This window comes from Empidonax traillii, unplaced genomic scaffold (assembly GCF_003031625.1).
Source record: "Empidonax traillii isolate 1590-97213 ecotype Southwest subspecies unplaced genomic scaffold, ASM303162v1 scaffold1812:size58645, whole genome shotgun sequence".
Lineage (NCBI taxonomy): Eukaryota > Metazoa > Chordata > Aves > Passeriformes > Tyrannidae > Empidonax > Empidonax traillii.
This window is the reverse complement of record NW_020957005.1, coordinates 26,624-39,917: the sequence shown is the minus strand read 5'-3', so window position 1 is coordinate 39,917 and position 13,294 is coordinate 26,624. Positions and strand designations below refer to the sequence as shown.

The 13,294-nt window shown below is 42.0% G+C and overlaps 1 protein-coding gene across 1 annotated transcript in view; it reads right to left on the bottom strand.

Annotated features, from left to right (window-relative positions):
• VOPP1 (VOPP1, WBP1/VOPP1 family member) overlaps positions 1-12,855 on the bottom strand; it is a 21,734-nt gene extending 8,879 nt beyond the window's left edge. Inside the window, 2 exon segments of the mRNA XM_027908710.1 lie at positions 12,109-12,232; positions 12,774-12,855. Coding sequence (XP_027764511.1) covers positions 12,109-12,232; positions 12,774-12,855 — 206 coding nt within the window.
• Positions 12,856-13,294: the final 439 nt, after the last annotated feature.

The following is a 13,294-nucleotide window of genomic DNA, read 5'->3' as shown; positions in this document are numbered from 1 at the left end:
CAGCGGACAAGAACTGCCAGGAAAAAACTGAAGATCACCCACTCTTTGCAAATCAGCACATCCACATACCAAAAGAAAAGAGGAAGTGACCACAGCTGGATTGATCTTTGTAAGGGTGCTCACATCTGTTTGCTTAATGCAAATATTTATTTCAGCACCTGATCTGCTTAAAAAAAAAAAAAAAAAAAAAAAATCCGCTCAACTGCATGACTGTGCTCTCATATTTGTATGCAAACAAAAAACCTTCAATTGAATAATTGTACAGTCAATTACACATTTACATGCTCAATTAACAAGCCTTCACTCCCTTCACTCACAAAATGCATTGTCACATAAGCTTCAGCCTCTAACTGGGGCCAGGGGAGGATGCTCTATGGATAGATAATCAGCTGTTTTGCAAGTGAAAACAGCTACATGCTCTTCTGATGACAAATAAGTAGGATTTATTTAAGCAAGCTGGAGGCTCTGACAGGATCGCTATGGCAAGGTTCATTAATAGACTCAGGCACCCTGTTTGAGACTCAGGCAAAGGAAGTTGCTCGTATCAAAAGAGAAAACACACACTTTGCTGTCACTGAACCTGAAAGCGACCCCATCTCTGACTTTCCTTCTTTAAAGCTTGCCAGGATCCTAACAACTGCTCATACTCCAAGCTACCAGACCTCACAAAACTACTAACAAGACTTAGCAAGTCAGCATCAACTTCAGTCCTATCGGGACTACGAGACATATTAAATTCATGGACAGATTCAGGTCCCTTAAAAAAGGGGCTGGAAGCTGCTAAACCTTCTGTTGAACCAGTGGTCTACCATGGCCCTTTCGCTCTTCAACATGCTTTGGCTTGGAGCAACTTCAGCCACCTTGATGGACACCTGCTCCCTTGGCTGATGCTGCACACCAAGGACTTTGTTAGGCCAGAAAAGCAGAGAAGAAACAGAACCCATAAATCCAGAAGCCCTTCTTGAGAGGCCATTAAGGCAAAAATGAAAAGAAGGATTTTAGGGATGTGAGCAGTCTTCATCTCTGCCTCCACACTGCCTCTGTCAGTTCAGACACCTACACCTGACCATACACAGGATGGGGAGGGGATGCACCATTTCCCAGAGAGCCAAGACCTTAACTTGTAATAAAATTTAAGCTAAAACAGAGAGGGAATGGAAGCTGCACATACACCTCTCCTATGCCCAACCCTTGCATTGCTTATTTTGTATCTGTTTTCTCAAGAACCAGAAGATATTACACATTTTAAAATGTATAACACATTTTTAAATTTATATTTACAGTCATTTAAATCACCAAATTTAAAGGAGCATCTGTATGAGAAGTATAGTACCTGAATTTACTTTTTATTTTTAATCATTAAATGATCTAGGCTTACGAGATCAGCACCACTTTAAAAGTCTCAAAGGCTTAGCTTTTACTCCTGCAAAAGAGGGCTAAAGTACCAGATGGAAGTCAGAAAGGCTACACTGCTGAATGTTTATGAAGCTCCTGAGACCACTGATGGCAAACAAACAAGCCATCAAAAAGAAGTTTTGCCTTCCACGCAGATGACTGCACTTTCACATGGCTGAAAACAATGATGTAAAGGACGGAGGAGTCTCTCATTGTGCCAGTTCCTGATAATCCAATTTCTGAGCCAACTCATCCAAGGTTAAGCACTGTGCTTGCTGGGTGGATCTATGAAGGTAAACCTGTATTACCACTCAGAGGCAAATCCCTTTGGGATCTGACACTATTAACTTCTTCACTTTTTAACCCATAAAGCCACACAGGGGTTTTATTTTGTGTGCCTGTGAGAATGGACACATGTACCCAGGTGTAGGAGCCCAGAATCAAGGACAATGCCATGATAACCTGCTGTTTGTATTCCCCACCACCTGAGAGCAGCTCCAAAAAAGACTGGAAGAACAAACAAGCCATTTGCTGACACTGCCATCAGGCTAAAAGCTCTGTTGACCTCTTGTTCTTGATTTAATGCGCTATGAAAATACAACGCAGCTTCTGAGAATATCGATTCAAATTACACAACAATTAACTTACTTACTTACAAAAGCCAGATTTATTAGCAGGCAAAAAAACAACAATAAAATCAGTCTATTAATGGAGTAACATACAAGCTTAAGTATAATCATTCTTTGATGTACTATCTCTTACTGACTGACAGCAAGTCTCATCAAAATTAAGATCCTGGTTCATTAAAAAAAAAAAAAAAAAAAAAAAAAAAAAAAAAAAAAAAAAAAAAAAAAAAAAAAAAAAAAAAAAAAAAAAAAAAAAAAAAAAAAAAAAAAAAAAAAAAAAAAAAAAAAAAAAAAAAAAAAAAAAAAAAAAAAAAAAAAAAAAAAAAAAAAAAAAAAAAAAAAAGGCAAAAACCCCAAAAACCAAAAACCAAAAAAACAAAACAAAAACCCCACAAGATTAAGCACACAAATATTATTTGAATTGGTCTACATGGTCTACATTTTTTTAAAATTACACTTGTGTTTTGGTTCAGCTTTACAGAGAAGGACTGTTGTGCCCAATGTCAGTTGAAGAACCTTACTATCAACCCAAACTGGCCTGAGCCCATCTCCTACATGAGGCTTTTCTACAGCCAATTTCCCTCTTTCATATATCACAATCCTGAGAACCGCATTTCTCTAGGGCAATGCTTGTTTCATTGATCAAAAGTTAACCCAAGACGTAGATTAAGACATAATTCATTAGTTGCTCTACTAATCTACAACTTCACCAAGCACACGGTCTCTCTTCTGAAAACTCTCTGCAATGTGATGTAGGATTTAGAAGGCACATCTTTTCATAATTCAGTAGGGTGAAAGGAATGTATCTGCATGTCTAACGACTTGTAGAGGAGCTTAATGCTACAAGCACCCATTTTGCTACACATGCCCACTGAAAATGGAAATCAAAACAGAGTCAAACTCTGCACTCAGAAGTCCCACCTAAGCAACTATTTCTGCGTCCCAAAATGGTTTAATCTCCCTCCAGAAAGATGCTGCAAAACAAAGGCCACGTTCTTCTACTAGCATTCACTTAAGCACTTGAGGAGTGGTAAGACAAGCAAGGCCCTTGACTGGTGAAGTGGTTGACAGGCAATATCTGCTTTCCAGCCTTGGTCTTAGAGTTGGTTGTGTCTCCTTGGCATGAACACGGCTTAATTTTCAGCAGAGACACAACTCCACCACAGTCACAGGTTCTCAGCACCCAAAAGTGTTTCTTCTCTTATACACATAGCAAAGGTGATCTCAGCACATGCAAGAACAGTGCCTTGTAAAATGTAGGTCTGATTCTGGTGAATGGATAAATAGATCATAATAAATATAACTGCTTCAGGGATGAATGCAACTGTGACCTCAGTGGCACATCTGTACTGGAGAGTAAAAACACTGCTGCTGGTACCCAGGAGAGCGCTAGAGATATAGTTATACAGATGCTTGATAAATGATCCAGCCCTTAACTACTTCAGAAAATGTAAGGCAAAAAGGAGGAAAACGCCTGTCAGGTAATTTTTTTTCTAGAGAATAGATGCAACAGAAACAATATTTGTTCAGGTTAGAGTCCTGTCTGCTTTGACACAATTAAAATCTCCAACGAGGCAAGATACTTGACTCCCATCCTTCACACAGAAGTGAAAAACAAGAGCAGGAAACACCTGGAAAAGGGCTTATTTCTCAATTACTCTTTAGCTGAAGAGCCTCTAAACGCTGCCCCTGTGCGAGAATTCAGCAGAACATGGCAAATCCTCCCCCACTTCGGATGGGATGAGAAGTATTTGCTCAGCTGCTCCTACCAAACCAACCCCTCTCACAATCTGCTGCTACCCAACAGCTTTGCCACAACCCCAGCCCTCTCCTCTCAGACCCCAAGAGGAAAGCCACCCTACAGAGGGTTTGTTGTCTGTAAAGGCAGCAAGCCTGACCACATGGCTTTCTGGCCAGCACACATCCACCTAGAAATTTTTTATGCTCCCCTTGTGGCAGAACCTAGCAAGAATTTCTGCGGTTTGGGTTTTACTCACTTGCATACAGAACTTTAGTTAGACATTTTTCAACGTAGGCTGCAGGCTTTTCTTTCATAGAACAAAGCAAAGAAACAGCACAGCTTAAGGCTCTCACAAAAGTAAGCCACAGATAATGTGTATGACAAGTTCTAATTTTCTGGAGGTGGAATTGTAGATTTCTCATATCAACAGGAACGAGGACTTCTAGTTAATCATCGGTCCCCTTACTAAACAGACAATTAGTCCCTCATATCTCAAGCTGCTCCCAGTGGGCGAGCAGTCCTGCTGCATCTCTCACCCCTGCTTTGGGAAATCATAAGCAGTCTGCTGGCAGGGGGCGATTGGTACCCAGGAACTTGCTGTCTGCCTCAGTTTAAGATACTAATGCATAGTAAACCTTTTCTTTTCTTTTCTTTACCAAACCACTGCTTTAATTCAGGGCCTCCCTATCTTTAAAGGCTCAGAAACTTCAAGATGACTTTGGTGTCAGATGCACCTTGATGCTGTTCACCAGGTACAAACCTTCCCGTCCCACTGACAGGAAGCCAGAAGAAATTCATTCACACCCTCTCATTAGGGCTCTTGCCTGGGACACGGAAGAAATAATGATCTGCTGAGTACTTCAAAGAGCCTCCACAGGAAAAACTGAGGCTCCCTCATGATAAGTCAAAACTGTGGTTATCGCATCCTCTGGAAATGAGAAGGGGATGGGACTGGGTTCTCTACTTCTCCTCAGCCAGAGGAGGGTCTGATCTCACAGGAGTACTCGACTGGATGACAGAGACTTCTTTACCTTCTTTTTCTTTACCTTTCTCAGAATAAGCTGCCTATGCCTCATCAGCCCCCAACTCCAAAATCATTCACAGCTTTAAATCTCAAATTAGGTCGGTCATCTGCTTGATGGCCTGTGAAGGCTGTGATATTAAATTCCCCTCGCCTTCCCAGGACTCGCTCCTAGCAAGTTGAGACGGGTGTTAATTTGGTAGCCTAATTCTCCCCAGATTGTGCTTTAGACAGCTGACCCACTGAAGGAAATTCAAGTGCACGGCAAGGCATCTAGCTGCTGGGTGATTACAGCAGTCAGGACTACAACCTCAACAACTGCATCAACATCAAGGGGAATCTAGTCCCTTATCTGAAGGGAGGAATAGTCCATCTTCAGGGCACTGACTGCCAAAGCTGATTGTGATGTTTTGTATTGCTATTGTTTAAGGCCACACAGGACTGAGCAATGGTGGTGGGTTTCTGCTGCCTTTTTATACAGATGGTCTGATAATCACTGCTGTCTTCCTTCTCCATACAAACTGTGCACTTAGTTCTTGCATTGAACTACATATGCAAACAGGCCTTCCCCGTGGCTGCTTGCTGCTAAATTGGAGGCCCTGGCCTGAATCCAGGTCTCCATTTCTGTACAGTGCCAGACATTCAAGGCGCCTGGAAGCGTGCAGAGCTATTGCGCTGCCTCCCCTCTCTCTCCTCCACTCTGGCTTCGAATCAAACGGAAGAATAAATCAGGGGCTACGTTCCTGCCCTAAGCACACACCTGCTGACACTTCATGCAGCTGTAGTTGCAATAGGAAAGCGAAGTGTGACGTCAGGAAAGCCAACTTAATTAAAAGCAGTAAACATAACAGGATGTGGAGCAGAGAAAGTGGCTACCATCCTGCAACACAGCGGGTGTCTACAGTTTGGGAGGGGGCAGGGAGTTCCCAGCCCCTTCTACACACATTGATAGAAGAAGTGCCCTCTAAGCTATTTGAGTAACAGCAAGAGAAAAATCACTTTTTTTAATGCTTTTATCTTGGAACATTTTCAGGTTCTTGATAATGCACAGAGTTATTATTGTGGGCTAACCACCAAGAACATAAGGGCTTGCATTCAAAACCCAGATGAATGTGACGGTGTGATAAACACAACAAAACTTAACCTGCAAAGTTAAGAGAGGCACGTGAAAAAGCACAAGGAATTTAGTTCAAAAATCATGAAAAACCTCAAACAGAATATATTCAGTATTGTCTACAATAAGAAAAATAACTGACTCCTCCCATGCAGGGCAGGAACATGCTTTAAACGTGAATATTAGCAAGCATTCATTTTTGAGGTTTACATTAATGTTCCTATACAAATTCTAAATAAAAAATTAAACAGATTTAAACAACATAAATGTGTACATGTGCTGTACGGTTGTCTGCTGTATGCTGTAAACTAATTTCTATGGCAGAAACATATTACCCTAAAAATACAGCACTTACACCTTCACATATTTTCAACATTAATTCAGGTCCTCTTTCAGATAAGAATTAGACATTACAAGATGGCATTGCCCTGTGTTCATTCTGCTCTTCATATAATTACCAACAGCAATGGTTAACACTTTCTTCAGGAGAAAATGTCCATGTTTCCTCCTGGAGGTCTTTCACAGGGTAGCACACCTTTGAGAAGTCAAAACAGACAAGTAACCCCTGGCTGAGCTCCAACACAAAAAGTCAGTATTCAGGAGGTGGATCAGGTACAGGCTACCAATTAGGCATTTATCAATCATCACATATACAAGTAGGTGTGATGTTAGGAAAGCTGAACCTCACAACTATCAGCCGCAAGGGACACCAAGTCCAGCAAGAAGAGCTTCTACCACTACACTTGCAGTGGATGGTACTTGTGGACAAGCCAGAGAGCAGTAAATGTCATTTACCTCAGCTTCAGAAAGGCTTTCCACACTGTCTCCCTCAATATTCTTGTACTCAAGTTCAGACCTTACAGTCTGGACAGGTGAAGGGCTAAATGGGTTAAAACGAAAAGAGACCAAACAAAGAGCCCTTGGCTGGATGGTAAGGCTCAGAGGGCAGCAGACACACTCTTCCTAGAGAGTATGAAATAAATGCTGGTAGTACTGCAGAGGTAGACAAGCAAGTTGCTGGAATTGGTGACAGAGAACTCTAATCAAGTTAGGAGACTGCATCAAACTGGGGATCACACTGGGCTACCAAAGTCTAGACTGGTTGGAAGAACGGCCTTACAGGAACCTCATGAAACTGAACAAGAAGAAATGAAAAGTCTTTCCTGTGGGAAAGAAAACATCTTGCTGGCTGTGGAGCAGCTCTGCTGAAAAGGCACCAGGAGTCACGGTAGACAGCAAGTCAACATGAGCCAGCAGTGCACCGTGAGCCAGCACCCTGGGCTGTGGCAACAGAAGCCCAGCCAGTGGAGCAAGGGAAGTAACTATTATCTTTTGCTGAGCACTTGTTGGACCATACCTAAACCACCACATTTTGTTTTGGTATCCCCAGTAAAAAGAATAAAACTGGAACGAGCTCAGCAAAAGGCCACCAAGATAGAGAGGGGCTGTGGCTATTTGCCCGGTGAGGAGAGAGCGAGGGATTTGGGCTTGTTCAGCCTAGGTACGTGAAGGAACTTATTCACCAAGAGGGCAGCTAGGCAGCAGAGCACGTTGCACAGAGAGGTTGTGCCATCTTCTTCCTTGGAGTTTTCTCAAGACCTAAATAGTTAAAAGTCCTGAGCCACCTGGTCTGACCTCATGGTTGACCCATCACTGAGCAGGTTGTTGGACTCAGTGTCTCCTGAGAGCCTTCCCACTCAAGTTATTCTGTTTCCTAATCTTCTAATCTGTTTTCCTCACTACTTCTCTTAGAATATCACATTTTCTAAAAGCGTAATACACAGTAATCCAACAGGATGAGCTGAAACGTTAACTCAACACCGAGTAATATCAAAACTCTTAAGCCAATCACCCTGTGGGTGACTACTTCACTGATCCAGTGACATCAGCCATGACATTTCTACTGCTGTGGACACATGCTCATCGCTCATACTCAAAAACATTTGTGCTGCCTCATAAACATGCCATAAAGGCTGGCAAGGAGAGGATTAGAAACACACAGGTTCTAGCATCTGGAATTCATCTCCTCATTAAAAGCTCCGACGTGACGGCAGCTAACAACTGGCATTCACTTAGGAGTTGGACTCGATGATCCTTGTGGGTCCCTTCCAGCTCAGAATATCCCGTGATTCTGACTCAGTTGAAGGAAAAATAAACAGAAAAGACCTATGGGACTGATCAGTCATACCAGGGAACAGACTTCACCCTGCAAAGAGGAGGACATTCACAATCATTCTAGTCAAACTACTCCTCATCAGCAAAATGTAAGGCAGCCTTCCCTCTCCTATTCATTCTCAGTTAAGAATTGGCAAAAACACCTGGAGTATCTTAAGTGCTGCCGGTATCTGCATACAGAAGAGGTGGTTTTGCAATCTAATGCACTCACTATGTTACTGTTCAGATTATTGCCGTGAAAAAGAAGTACCTTGACCATTTCTTCTGCCAGCCATCAACATGTACAGAATAAGGCTGAGATGGCTTACTTAAGCGAGGGTAGGATGAGGGTCCTTGTAGAGCATCTCAGTCAAGTCTCGTGAGGCAGCTTCAATTCTGAATTCCTTTCTCTGCATCCACACAAGGAGATGTACGATCTAATTCTTTAAGCAAAGTCAGGAATAACTCGGATAACCCTGCTTTCCCAAAGAATAAGAATTAGACTCCAATGACTAATTCCTTTCTCCTCTTTGCATTTGTTTACTTATTTTCCCAGGTCATATAAATAAACATTTTGCTGAAGCAGGAGAAAAGTATCTAACTGGCAACAATATCTTGCAACTTGGGCAACTACGACATGGAGAAATGGTTACTTTGGTTAGTGAAGTAAGTTACGAGCAGTCTTGGAAATTCTCTGTATTAACAGGATAAGACTAATTTATGACTCTCAGATTCCTAGTAAGCTTTCCATGTTCGTTTCTGGTTCTGAATAACTTGTGTCTTATTCGTGCAGGAGAGGGAAAAAGTTTGGAAAACTATCAAATCCTCAGTCTAGCCTTAAGAAATTGAATTCTATTTGGAAGAAGCATGTTTGAATTACACTAAGGTTTACTGATGATATATGAACGATAGAACAATTATGTCCCATTGAAAAATAATTTTTAAAAGGTACTAATACTGTTAAATATTGGGACAGAAAGATGTATCAGTTCTGTAATGGAGATCTTCAACCACTGCCCCGCCTGTTAAGACAGAAAGAATAACCAACATGTTTTAGGAAAGTTTTGAGCAACACCTCTAACAGATTTTTCTTTTTTAAATAACTACATTGAAAGATAGATTGAATAAAAAACAAACAAACAAACAAAAAAAGAAAAAAAAAAAAGAAAAGCGCAACCTAAGAAACTAACTTAAGCTCTGAAAGAACAGTCATATCACTGCAACTTTTACCTCCCCCCCCCAACTAGTTGAATTTCCAGAACACTTATTTTGGCACGCTGATTTCTTATCCCGTGCTCCTCTTGCTTAGCAGACACATTCTTATCTCTGTCTTTGGATGGCTGAAGCAGAGCCTTTACAGGAAAGATTAACTCAGCTGTCTTGCCTTTAAATTTCTGATAAAAGCAAGCCACCATTTTATGTGCTGATCCACTGTACTTCTATTAATCTGGGTAATTTAAAGAGAGGCACCTTCTGGGAGGATGTGCCTTACCAGGGAATGACAGGGCATGTAGACATGCCAGTCCAGGGATACCTCAGTCCCAGCACTCCCCACTACATCTGTGAACAGACAGAGGATTTGGCATTTCTGAGCTCACATGCCAACTTTTCCATGATGATACAAACTGTCTTCATGAGAGGTCTTACATGGTGCCAGCATGGGACTGAAATCACAGGGAAATTATTAAAAAGGGTTGCTGGGTTTCGCTAAGTCTTCAAAAATAGTCTCAAGACCAAAGGAAAGACTACATATGTTAACTGGGTAGAAAAAAATGTTCTGTCAGAAAACTAGCGACAGAAAGGAATGGAATCTAGTGCAAAACCATTTAACTAAATATATCTGCTTCTTAGGGACTGTTGCTACAGAAATTGTAAGAAAAAATAAAACCCGTTTCACTACAGCACATCCCAGATCTAGATTTGCACAGAGGAGGCACTCTCAGGATAAAGTTACATATTATGCCTTCAGAAGATTTAACATATAACCATATGCTAATGGAGACGAAGCTATTCATGCCTCCTCCCCCATAATATGCAGAATACTCCCTTCCTCCCATTTCACCAGCGTCTGCCAAAAACTGTACCATGCTGATTCAACACCGACTCGAATGTGCTAAAATGAGCAACTTTCTGTGGGATTAGCAAATTGAATTAACTCAGTGAAGGGTCAAACAAGTGCTCAGGCAATGGGACTTCACCCTAAGATATTGAGATCGGTGTTGTCCCTCTCCTCCACCATACAGATGTGAAAAGACAGCACAGGTAGGAAGCAGCTGGGGATCCTAGACAACAGAAATTGAAATTGCATAAGTAACAAAGTAGGAAACCCTGAAGATCTAAATGACCTTCCTATTGTTTTGATCATGCCCCCTTTAAACCTCAAATACTTCACTTGTCATACATTATCTATCCTCTCAGCTTTTTGTCCTTCCTTAGTGTTTCTTTGTGACACTCACCACCATCTAAACTTTCACTGAGCACACACATCCCACCCCCTTCCTTTTTCCATTTCCTTACACTGTTCAGGAGACTGGAAATCACAACACTTTTATGCAGTGATTCAGATAACATGGTGCTGCAGTAACTACCAAAAACACACAAGAACTAGTAACAGTCTTCTGATTGATCTGACATTGCCAATACACAACAGAACTTTCTGTGAACCCCTTCCTTTTGCAGGACTCTGTATGTATTTACCTGGGGCACAAAGGGTCTGAACTAACACCCAATATCCAAGCATTGCCAAGGGAGAAGAACACTGGCTATTGAAAGCATGTGGGCAGAAATATAAGCAGAACACCAAGGTGACAATGAATAACACGCTCCTGAACGTTAAGGTACAGTGGAATTTTCATCATTTCATAACATCCCAGCTTCTTTCTCACACTGAAGCAAAACAAAATAAAACGTAGGTGGAACCACTAATCCTGTTGTTATTAGCATGCAAAGAAAATTCTCTTATTTAAATTCCCCCATCTGTTCTAACCAACCATTTATGAGTAATTCTCAGCATTTCAGTCACCTGAAAAAAATACAGTGAGTTCTAGGCACAAACACTTCCTAAGCAGTTAATATCCAGGATCACAGATGATTAAGTCATCCAGTGTTTCATTCTTTCAGTGAGCTTTGTTTCTTGCCTGGCTTCCTCACTGCATTTTGTCTCTAGCATTTCTCTCCTGCTTCTGGCAGATGAAGTGGAGGTGGAGAAGAAAAGGGAGGAAAGTTCTTCAGTTGCATAAGGATTACAGTACTTTCCAATCCTTCAGCAGGGAAGAGCTTGCTCAGGGAACGGATAACCTAATGCTGCTACCTAGTCTTCCACCCCGCTTTGTTTTTGTTTTTCTAAACCTATGTTTACAAGTGTTTGCAATTATAAAGTTACACAACCTGGGGACAAAGTTTACTACGTTTATCTCCTTTCTGCCCCCAAATCCACCTGGAACGAACCTCCCACCCACATATTTCCCCCACTTTTTTTATCCTGCTGAGGGTAATATGAAACAGAAAACTGCAGTTTAGAGACATCCTCAATCGTACACCCACAGGTCATTTACATTTTGTTCCCAACCAAGCCTTATGTGAATGCAGATGCCACTCATCAAAAGGACAGTTATGCCACAGATAACAAATCATCTCTACTCCCTAAATTAAACAACAGTGTTAGCAGGGAAACAAAGTTACTTTCAAAGCATTCTTGATATTCTGTCTGATTGCCTGCCCTTGCTCATAACAAAGGGAGAACTGTCCTTACACAACTCTACTTATGTTTCCTTTCAATGTTCTGAAATAAGAGACGTTTAAGGACGCGAGTTTTGTTTTCAATTGGAAAGGTCACCTGGGGTACGTGGCAAAATGAGTCTGTACACTCCTTTTAATAAGGAGAAAGGGAAAGAGATGGGTCACAGAGAAGGAGGGAAACGAAAGCTTATTGCATCCTCATTTTTATTATAGAAGTCTCGAAGAAGTTATGGAAAAAGTAAAATTAGGGAAAGAACAACAGCCTAAGAGCCTGCAGAATCTAATTCTCTCTTGAACTAGAAAAGTGATGACTACTTACATATAATATGTAGGATATAATCCTTCAAAGTACCAGCAATGCTTTTTGGCCTCTGTACACTACAAAGAAAGAAAAAATATGGTATTAGTATTTGCGTAGAATATTGTACAGTTATAAACACAAGCTTAGAGTATTTATAAATACTGTGACTCCAAGCAGTTCGGAAGGGTTTATATTCCCAAAGCTTTCCCTCTCCTGATACACACAGCGGCTGGGAAGTCAGTCCATGTAAATGGCAGGGTGTCCTGCCAGGGTTCAGATCCCTCACGCAGGGCTTTGTCTGGGGGGGCCCCACAGCTTCCCACAGTTCCCGACCAAAGTCAGCACACTCGGCGCAGGCACAGGATCCAGCTGCGTATGCTCCCTGCCTTAAAAGGCCACAGACAACATAAAAGCCCACTTGTGATTACAGTCACTCAAGAGACCTCCAAGGGATAAGCAATGTGATGACACTATGCCTACAACTACACAGTAAATACAATAATTGTAGGGAATTATTCATCTTTCTGAAAGCGTCTGGCATGCAGAGCCAGGCTCAGAAAGGAGCGGAACGGAGAACCATCTATCCCACCTCCTCTTCCTACAGCCTAGAAATATCTCAAGTGTTCATTAAAGTACCGGGGGGAAACTGCATTCTGCAGCCCAAGGGTATTGTTCTCTCTTGCAGATTGTCAGCGTATCCTTGTTAAAGGACGGCGACAGGCATTTTCTCAGCATGCGTGTGCCGGCAACGTGGGAAGCACACATCGTTACGGGCACTGCCAGAGCACAGACGGCAGCTCGGAACAATAGCAGCACTTAATAAAGAAAACCAGATGTCAAGCACAAGCTCCACCAAGTACAGAATATTTCTGTGCATCCTGCTGGCATCCCTGGCGTGAAATGCCACCTTCGTTGCAGACACAGCTGCAGGAGCTCCACTGCAAGTTGCATTCCCCGATCCCACGTGGGCAGGGCGTTGTGGGACACCCGCCACAGAGCAGTGAGGGATATCTTGCTGAGGTTTTAGCAATGATTTCCCTCTGCTGCTCCCACCTGACAACTGCTGCTGGAGAGTGCTCAGCACACCAGCAGTGCTTGGATCATCCTTCACGGTCACTTTTAAATAATAGCTCGTATTAGTTTATTAGCCTCCCTGAATCCCAGAATACTAAATGAATCCAGTGAAGACAAAGTGTTTTTAGAT